The 9,818-nt window shown below is 64.0% G+C and overlaps 1 protein-coding gene across 2 annotated transcripts; it reads right to left on the reverse strand.

Moving 5' to 3' along the window:
* Nucleotides 1-695: 695 nt before the first annotated feature.
* Nucleotides 696-8,064, reverse strand: LOC111144248 (endothelin converting enzyme like 1). 2 transcript variants are annotated; one of them, XM_022498479.1, is made up of 17 exons: nt 7,273-8,064; nt 6,655-6,723; nt 6,439-6,549; nt 6,261-6,353; nt 5,962-6,086; nt 5,089-5,311; nt 4,512-4,610; nt 4,198-4,272; nt 3,900-3,997; nt 3,536-3,594; nt 3,410-3,461; nt 2,317-2,384; nt 2,068-2,192; nt 1,710-1,775; nt 1,222-1,317; nt 932-1,008; nt 696-795 (listed from the first exon to the last, which is right to left on the reverse strand). In XM_022498479.1, the coding sequence occupies exons 1-17, from the start codon at nt 8,062-8,064 to the stop codon at nt 696-698; spliced, it is 2,328 nt and encodes a 775-aa protein (XP_022354187.1). The 2 variants fall into 2 exon arrangements, with proteins under 2 accessions (XP_022354187.1, XP_022354179.1); XM_022498471.1 differs by having other exon boundaries at nt 3,894-3,997.
* Between the last annotated feature and the right edge of the window lie 1,754 nt (nt 8,065-9,818).

Raw genomic sequence — 9,818 nt, forward strand, 5'->3', positions numbered from 1 at the left:
TGACTCATGTTGTACGGACCGGCCCCCAGCCCCCAGCCCTCCTCTCTCGGACATGCTGAGCCCAAGGCTTGGGCTCGTGACTGGCTAAGAGTCCCTGCAGAAGGTCCCACAGTGTCTCGACTCAGCAAAAGTGAGTCCCAGTGTCACACGAGAGTACAGACCACTGGCTTGGTGCCTGGCCTGGGGGCACCCCCAGAACAGGACAGGAGCCTTGACAGGACTGTGGGGGAGGGAGAAACAGGTGGTTGGGGGAAGAGACAGGTCTCATCCAGGGTCCCTGTTGTGCAAAGGGCCTAAGCCTCCCCACAAAGGGACCCCTTCAGCCCCACTGCTCTGGGACCCCCTGAAGGAACCGAGGCGATAGTACAGCACTTTATTGACCAGACTTGGCAGCGAGAACACAGTGAAGGTGGGGCCTGTATGATCTGGCCTGGCCGGTGTTGGGGGGTGGGCTGGCTCCTTAGAGCCAAAGCTGGGGATCCCAGCATCTCTGCCCAACGCCCTCCTGGAGCCCAATGTCATGCCTGCTCCAGGCCCCTCCTGAAGCAAGGGACAGCAAGAAGGCCAGGTCCCAGAGGGGCTGAGAAGGCGGGTGGCGCCCACAGCAGGCCGGCGCCAGGTCCATGCCTGCCCCGGCAGCCGGCAGGGAGGCGACTCGCGCAGGGCAGGTGGTGAGGATGGGCGGACGGCCAGGCTCACCACACGGAACACTTGTGGGCTGGGTTCATGGGTGAGTCCTTGGGGCAGTGGAAGGCCCGGCCGAACTCCTCGAACTGGGACACGCTACCCAGTACCCTGAGGCAAGAGAAGAGACCCACCCACCTGCAGAGGGTCCCTGGGGGTCCCGACCCCCCAGCTGCCCATCCCCCCTCCCACCTGCTCTCACCACAGACACAGGGAGGGGAGCCCCAGAGCGAGCGGGTGGGCGCACCTGTAGTGCTCGGGGGCATGCTTGTCCGTCAGCACCTGCAGGTAGATGGACTGTGACCGTCGCTTGATGCACCAGTTCTGGGCCCCGGGGTCGGGGATGGGAGGAGAGGGGAAGATGAAGCCGAGGAGTCCGCTGAGCAGAGCCTGCCAGCCTTTCCCCCCAGCACACTAGGCCTTACCCCCTTCTCCGAACCCACAAGGCCATCGTCTCCACCTGGCTGGTGGGAAACAGGCTGAGAGCTACATCCCCACCCCTGCCCAGTGACCACCCGGCCCCCACCCGGCCCCCACCTGGGCAAAGGCAATGAAGAAGAGCTGGTTGTGTGTGTACTTGAGCCGGTGCAGTGGGTGCTCCGGGCCGTGCTCCCGTACCCACTTCTGATAGGCCTGGGGGTGACAGTGTGGAGCTGCGGTGGCCCCCGCGTGGAGAAAGACTCACCCTCTACCCAGTCAGCCCCTCCCCAGCCCCTGTTCCTCCTACTGTCCACAGTCCAGAGTCCCAGGTTCCCTGCCTTCCACCTTCCCTAAGCTGTGCTCCTTCCTGGGAGGGCTAACCCCAGGCAGCCCTTGCCTCCTCCAGGCAGCCCTCCTTGCTCACTCTACAGGCAGCCTGGGAGTCCCTCCTTTTCCAGTGGACCCTGTGCAAGTCACAGGCCCTGCCCCTCCCAGTCCAGAGCTCCCTGCGGAAGGGAGGCAGGGGTGCCTATGTCCCTAGCTAAGTCCTCATCAGCCCCCACCCTCTCCCTGGGGGAATGAAGGGCCTGGCAGGGGCGGCTCACATAATAGGCCAGCTTGAGGCCACCCATGTCTGCGATGTTCTCACCAAGGGTGTGCTTCCCGTTCACCTGCCGAGAAGGGAAGAGGCCAGGGGCTGTCTGTGGCGCACTGACCCTCCTCAGGCCTTGCTGCCCTGGGCCCCAGCCCCCACTCTCTCTCCCTTTCCCAGAGGATTTCGATGGGGCTCTGACCCCTTTGCACCTCATGTCCCATGAGTCCATGTGAACTTGTTCACATGCCTGAGTGAATGACTATGCAGACCCCAGGCATGTGCACGGGGACCTGGCACACATGTGTGCACGCAGATGTTCATGCTCATCTGTGCCCATCTGGGCCTCAGGGGCAGCAGGGGGCTCTCACCCGCTGGTTGTAGACTGTGAAATTGTCGTACAGGTGGACGATGCACTCCGCCTTGCGCAAGAAGCGGCTGTAGGAGGCCTCTGTCCACCAGTGCAGCAGGTTGCCCGAGCGGTCATACTGGCCCCCTGTGGGCCATGGGCAGAGGGGCGGCACCGATTCTCAGCCCCAGAGCCCCTTCCCCAACCCAGCCCATCAGTGCCCTGCCTCCACCACCTGTCCTTCCCCTCCCACAACATCCCCTGGCCTCACCCCAGTCGTCGTAGCCATGGGTCAGCTCATGTCCGATGATGGTGCCAATGCCCCCGTAGTTTAGAGACCTGGGCCCATGGCAGCAGCGTCAGGCTCCAGCCTCACCCACCCTCTGGGAGCTATGTGCTGCTGCCCAGGCCCCGGGAGGCCCCTATAAAGGCCAAAGGTGGCTCAGGGAGGCCATGCTGGAGTCCTCAGAGTCTTGGGACACTCATGCCTCAGGGTGCTCACACAATATGTAAAAAGGACCAATGATACCTTTGCAGCTGCTTTTTTAGGAAAACACATCTAACAGCGCTGGGATGGGGGAAGAGACCGGATTGGAGGAAGATATGAGGGAAACTGAGGCACCCCATGTGGGATTTGACCTGTTTCTTCATCACTAGGGTCTCACTTCACTTTTGAAACACCTAAAGGAGCCTCAAACCAGGTAAGGGGGAACTCAGGACCTTTAAAAGAAAGAAGGGGGGGCGCCTGGGTGGCTCTGTGGGTTAAGCCTCTGCCTTCAGCTCGGGTCATGATCCCAGGGTCCTGGGATCGAGCCCCACATCGGGCTCTCTGCTCGGCGGGGAGCCTGCTTCCCCCTCTCTCTGTCTGCCTCTCTGCCTACTTGTGATATCTCTCTCTCTCTCTCTGTCAAATAAATAAATAAAATCTTTAAAAAAAATAAATAAATAAAAGAAAGAAGGGCACCTGGGTGGCTCAGTCGGCTAAGCGTCTGCCTTCAGCTCAGGTCATGATCCCAGGGTCCTGGGATCCAGCCTGCCATTGGGCTCCCTGCTCAGTGGGAGCCTGCTTCTCCCTCTGCCCCTCCCCCTGCTTGTGTTCCCTCTCTCCTTGTGTCTCTGTCAAATAAAATCTTTTTTAAAAAAATCTTTTAAAATAAATAAAAAATAAATAAAAGAAAGGAGAAAAAAAAAAGCCACACATTTTTCTAAATACCCAAGGCTGAGGTAGGACAATGGGGACCCAGGATCTGTCGCTGTCATGACTGCGGGGCCCAGCCCGGGTCAGGACACTCTGAGCAGCTTTCATGCACCCAGCAGACAAGACTGCAGTGCCGGCTCTGGCTTGTGCCAGCTTGGGTACTCACTGTGGAAAGTCAGGGTCATAGAGCGTGGGCTGCAGAATGCCTGCGGGGAACACTGCAAAGAGGGCGGGGTCAGCAAGAGACCCGCCCACCTCCGCCCGGGCCCCCTTGCAGGACACGGCCCCTTACCCATCTGGTTCTTGTTGGGTAGGTAGTAGGCATTCAGGGCCTGCGGCGGGAGCAGCCATCTGTGGAGGGAGGTGGGGGTGAGCAAGGGAGGCCCCACCACCACCTCCCAACTGGCTCCTCCTTAAAGGCGTGGCCCAGCCTGTAGCCACGCCCTATGCCTCCCCTAGGCTGAGCACACCGCCCCCCAATGCCTCTCCCACCACCTGCATCAGCATGGCTGTGAGGCCGTGTGCCCTACCAGCCTCCCATGTGCCCTACCAGCCTCCCATGTGCCCTACCAGCCTCCCGGCCTTGGGAAGGAGCCTCTCCCCAAGGCACCTCCCTCCCCGGCTCCCCCAGCTCGGGGCCAGGCACCCACGTGGACTTGTCCACCTCCTGCCGGATCTTCTTGACTGAGAGCTGGATGCTGAACCTGATGCTGTTCAAGATGTTCTTGAAGTAGGTCTTCTCGTGGACCTCAAACTGCATGGGGGATGGGCAGCGCTCAACGGCGGGCGAGGGGCCTGGCCGGACTGTGTGGAGCCGGCCCCATGTCCTCCAAGGGGCCCTCAGCTGAGGGCCGTGGCTCCTCCTCCGTCGGGATGGTGAGCCACCCGGGGGGTCTTGACCAAGGGTCCGAAGCCACCCCCGGTTGGGCAAGGCAAGGCCAGGCAAAGACCCACCTCGTACTCCTTGTCCACAGCCTCGGGTTTGAGCAGGAAGTCCGGGTAGCCCACCATCACCATCATGTACTGGAGCTGCGGGCAAGATGGCGGCGGCCAGAGTGGGCCAAGGCCTCAGGGGACAGCCCCCACCATCCCAAGGGAGAAAGCTCTGGGGCCAGCCCCAAGGTGGGGCCCAAGGACAGAGGAGACTAGACTGGCTGATGCCAACTCCACAAGGGGCATCTTGTCTCTTCAGTTACCCCCATCTGGCATACAGCTGGCATTCAATAAATGTTTGTGGAACCTACAAATGGGGACAGGGTCCACTGCACCTTGGCCCGAGCAGCTGCCTTGGTCTCGGCATCCATCCAATCCAGCTCCTCCAGGCGCCGGCCCAAGATGTACTTGACATCTTCCACAAGCTGCTGCACCTGAAGGGTCGGGGCCAGGGATCAGGGGTCCACTCCGGGGGCCTTAGCTCTGGGCCCCCTGGCAAGTGTCATGTGGGGTACCACTAATTCAGTATCACTTCCTCGGCCTAAAAGCTTGGTGCTGAGCGCCGAGGGGAGACCTTGGAGGTGGAGATCCAGGCCCTGCACCCAAGGAGAAACTCACAATCTGGAAGCAAACCACCCCAGCAAGGACCACGCATTCCCAAGGCCATGCGTACTGAGCGTGGCAGAGAAAGATGGGCAGGAGCCTGAGGGGGAAGTTTTCCTTTGGTGGGTAGATCAGGTAGGCTTTCTGGGGGAGGTGGCCTGGTGAGAGGTAGTCTGGAGCCCCAGAGAAAGGCTGAGCCCCTGTTGCAGGGGGATATGTGGGGCTCCCTATTCTCAGACTGAGGCCATGGGAGGACTTAATGCTCAGCCCAGCACCCGCACCCAATCCCCAGGCCCAGGGCAGCCTGACCTTGGCCTTGCTGGCAGCTGAGAAGTGCTCATGTACAAAGAGGGCTCCGAGTGCCATGCCAAAGTGGCGGTTGGCCTGGCCCAGGCAGACACGGGCCAGCTCCTGCGGCTTGTCACTGCCCTCCATCTCGCGGGCCAGCTCGTGCAGCGCCTCACGGAATGGCGGTGACAGGTGCTCACTCAGGACCACGACTACACGCCACACCAGGTAGTTATGCAGGATCCTGAGGGCCACGCGAGACCTCTGGGTGTCCAGACATGCCCCCATGCCAGGGCCACCCAAGGGCACCCCCCACCCCCCTGGGGTGACACCTAGCACCCACACATGAGTGAGGGTCATCCCAGTGCATGGAGGTGGAACCTGGGGAGGCCTGAGCCCTGGCAGGGAAAAGGGCTGGGCCCCCACACAGCAGGATGTGCCCCCGGCTCCCCCTCCCGCGGAGTACCAGATGCTTTTGCTGTGGAGTGCTCAAGGTGACTGTTTGCCTCAAGCCTGGCCTTAGGAGGCCTCTGCTCGTCCCCAGGGAGGCCAGACACCAGGGAGACTACCCCCTGGATGGCTGGGGCGGCAAGGCTACGGTCCCAGTTTCCCTTTCTGAGATCTGGGCTCACTCAGCCTCACTATTCCCCAAGGAGAAAGCTGCAGCTTGGGCAGCCCACAAGCCCAGCCCAGGGTCCCAGGGAGCTGCTGAGAGCCACGTCTGAACCTGGGAATCTGGACTCCTATTCCAGTGCTCTTAACCTGCCACCCCAGAGTGGCTACTGGACAGAAGTGAAAGTGGGAATTCAGAGCTCACCCAGCAGACAGGTGTGGGGTGCAGGGGAGGGGGCCTGGAGTGGCAGGGGGACAGGGTTGGGTGACTGGCAGCGGTACCTGCGGGGTGTGGAGCGAATGAGCTGGGACACCTGCTGCATGTAGTCTGTGGCCAACAGCACCACCTCCTCATCCTCCGAGAAGTCCTCCTGGAAGATCTGGTCCAGCAGCCACTTCCACTGCAGCTGTCACGGGGCAAGAGGGCAGTGGGATAGTAGGGCTGGGTGTGGCAGGGACCACAGAGGACAGGGAGGGAGTCCAGGAGAGGCAAGGCGGACACAGGAGCCCGTCCATGGCCCTGGGGAAGGGATGGCCCGGGAGCCCCAGGATCAGCACCTCCCGGCATGGGCTGCACTCACATGGGGGGTGATCTTCTGCAGCTGTCCCAGCGTCACCTTGTTGTACGTGGAACTGACATCTCGCCGGAGCTCATCGTACTCCGACACTGTGATCTGGAGGTGAAGGCGAGTGTTGACCCAGACCTGCCTCCGGGCCCCCTCCCCTCAGTCCACAGCCAACCCTCGCCCCCTCCCTCACGTTGGCCAGCCGCTGCTCCAGCTGCAGGATCTCTGCGGCCTTCTGCTCCACAGCCTCGGCCCCCAACAGGCTGAGCAGGCGCTCCATGAACACCCGGTATGCTGCCAGGATCTGCACCAAGAGGGGACAGTTCAAGGGTGGGGGCAGTGTCAGGCCCTAGTCCCACCTTTCCGGAGCCCCACGCCGTCCCTGCCATCCCATCCCAGGCCCCCACACCTTCTCACTCTCCTCATCCTGAGCTAAGTACAGGGTCCTCTCCGGCAGAGTGAGCCCATCCTGGTCAATCTGGGGAGAGGGATGGGATCAGAGGTCAGAGATCAACATGCCAGGTTCCTGCAAACTGACTGACCAGAGGACGGGCCAGATAGCCACTGACACAAGCCCCAGGAGCACGAAGACACTACCCCTTCATCCGGAGAAGCTGGTAGAAACCCCCACCCCTCCCCAGCCTAGCCCGTGCCCTCATCCTTCCTCCCGCCAGCCTTCACCTTCCCCACATATGAAGGGCACTTGCGGGCCACCCCCCACCTGAGAGCTGGGGCCCAGGGCATTCTGGCCCGCCCCAGCCCACCGGCACACCCCTCGGTCTGTGCTCTCACAGCCTGCCACAGGACTGGCAAATTGCGGCTCCCGCGGCTCCACTAAACACCGTAATTACTCGAGGGAAATTACTTGCGCCCTCCTCCCGCGCTCTGCCGGTGCGCGCTCCCCTCCCTTCCCCTCCCCTTCTGCACCGGTCTCCTTGCGCGGGGGCCGCGCGTGCGGGGCCGCCGCGTCCCGGGTCCCGGCGCCCCCCCACCCGCGGCGGGTAACTGGGTAGGGGGACGCACTCACGCGGATGACGTAGCGCGAGGAGTTCCTGTCGTCCAGGCTGACGGTGAGCGAGAAGAGCGCGGCCGCGCTGTACACGCCCTGGGCCTTGTACAGCAGCCGGTTGAGGTCCCAGAGCGCTGCGGCCGCGGGGCGCTCAGCGGCGCCGCCCAGGTCCCAGCCCCCGCAGTCCTCGATGACTTCGAGCATGGGCCGCGGACCAAGCCGCTCGATCTCGCGCATGTCGAGGCACGAACGGAAGAAGGCCCGCACCTTGCGCTGGGCGGCCCCGCCCGGCCCACCCCCGGGCCGCGCAAGCAAACGCCTTAGGCGCTCCTCGTTCTGCTCGCCGATGGCCGCGATGGTGCCGTAGGTGAGCTTGTCGTCGGGGATGGCATGGCGCCGCAGCCAGCCCCCGCATGCGAAGGAGTAGAAGTCCTGGCACGGGTCTATGCTGGCGTCCAGGTTGGCGGCCAGGAAGCGCGCGGCGCGCGCGAAGGCCTTGCGCTCGGGGCAGCCCTCGGAGCAGGCGCCCCCGCCGCCGCCCGCGGCGCCGGGGCCCAGGTACTTGAGCGCCAGCATGGCGGCCAGGATGGCGCAGAGGCCGGCGGCGAACACCAGCCCCGACAGCAGGCACACCTCGCGCCGGTTCCAGCGAGGCAGCCCTGCCCGGGCCCCTGTGCCGCTGCGCCCCGCGGCCAGCGGGAAGCCAGGGGGCAGCGAGGCCCCGCGTGCCCCTCCGGTGCCGCACCGGCTCACGTATTTGACCTCCTGGAACTCGTCGTAGTGCGCAGACATCGAATATGGGGTCTCCATGGTGCCGCTGGCCCCGCTGCGCAGCCCTTGGCGATCTCAGCTACACAGTGCACCGGGCCGCGGGCCTCCTGGAGGGTCTCCGCATGGCTCCCGGGCCGCAGCTGCTGGAAGGGTAGACGCGGGTTTAGGGAGCCTCTGGGGCCCGACGGGGCCCACCAGCACAAGGAGGAGGGGCGCAGGCCTAGGTTCGGAGGCTGGAGGCCACCCGTGTTTCCAACAGCGAGCGAGCCTGAGGCCTGGCCTCCCTCAGCCACTCTGAGAATGAGGCAAGGGGAAGGCTCAGATGGCCACCAGCTCCCTCATGCACAGTAGCGTCCTTTAACCTGCCTCCTCTCTCCCTGCACACAGATGCCTGCCGCATACTTGGGAGGCCCCTGACATAAAGTAGGAGAGCACCATGCACCGGGCTTGGCACACAGTAAGCCCTCAATAAAAGACTGTTTCTCTTCCCATTGCCTTTCTCGTCTACGACCTGCTACAGCCAAGACCAGGTGGGGGAGGGGGAAGCCAGAGGCCGGAGAAAGGAGGTGCGGTCAAGGGCGAGTGTACGCCAACCCAGAAGCCGCACTGGAACAAGACGCTCAGGAAAGCGGGCTAAAGAACCAAACTTTGTCCTCGAGGATGTCCACCCCCAGCCCTGTCTCGTATTCAATGGCCAGAATGCCCCCCCGCCCCCCCCCCCTTCCCAAGCGGCGCTCTCCATCTGGCCCGGAATCGGGAAGAAAACCACGACGGCCCTAAGAACCTGGAACGGGTTCCGTCCTCCGTCCCTCCGTCCCTCCGCCCCTCCGCCCCTCCGCCCCTGCCCTGGGCCACTCCCGGCTTCAACAGGTTTTCCCCGGAACCCAAACTTGAGCGAAGTTACACCCCCGGCGCGCAGCGAGCTGGCCCCGTGCGTCCGGTGCTCCCGGCGCTGCATCTCCCGCGCCTCGCCTCGCAGTCCGCGGAGAGCGGAGCGCCGGGAGTCGCAGCTGCGGGGACGCAGACAAAGCCCGGAGGCTCGGCGCCGTGGCGGCGGCGGATGTGGCTGCGATGGTGGCCGCGGTGGCAGCGGACTCGGATGCCACTCACCCGGCAGGTGCGCGCCGGGGCCGAGCGGGAACTGAGCGGGTCGAGCCCGGGCCGGAGCCGGAGCTGGAGCTGGAGCGGAGCCGGGCGGGCGGGAGCTCTCTCCGTGCGCCCGCCGCCTCCTCTGCCGCCGCGCCGCGCCGCCCGCCGGCTCCGAGGGAGGGGGCGCGCGGGCGGCTCCACCCTCCTCCGCCCGCCCCCCGCGCCCCCTCCTTCTTCCACCCTTCATCCCGGCTACCTGGCAGCTCGGGGGCGGGGACGGCGGCTGCGGGACCCGCTCCCGAGGGGCTGGCACGGGCTCCGGGATCGGGAATTCCAGGTACAACTGCGTCCCGGGAAGAGTGAGGGCGCTTGCTACTCCCGGGAAAGGGTTCCCCTCTGATTTGATGCCCCCACTTGGGGCCGCCTACCAGGCCCGCCTGAAAAGGGCTCAAGCTGGAGCTGAGGAGGCGCGTGGATTATCCCAGGGGAGCCCACAGGACTGGAGCACCGCCCAGGGAAGACTCCCAGCAAGGCTATGGGGTGTCCTGAAATACGTCTGGACACTCCTGGCACGGCGCCTGGCACAGAGCAGCCTTCAATACGTGGGCTTTCTGGTCCCACCCCCACCCCCCTTTAGCCCCTGCCCCTACCCAGTCTTCCCGAGAGGACGTCTGGGGCTGTGGTTGGCCAGGCAGCCTTCACCC

The sequence above is a fragment of the Enhydra lutris genome, unplaced genomic scaffold (assembly GCF_002288905.1).
Source record: "Enhydra lutris kenyoni isolate GAN:26980312 unplaced genomic scaffold, ASM228890v2 scaffoldscaffold1, whole genome shotgun sequence".
Classification (NCBI taxonomy): domain Eukaryota; kingdom Metazoa; phylum Chordata; class Mammalia; order Carnivora; family Mustelidae; genus Enhydra; species Enhydra lutris.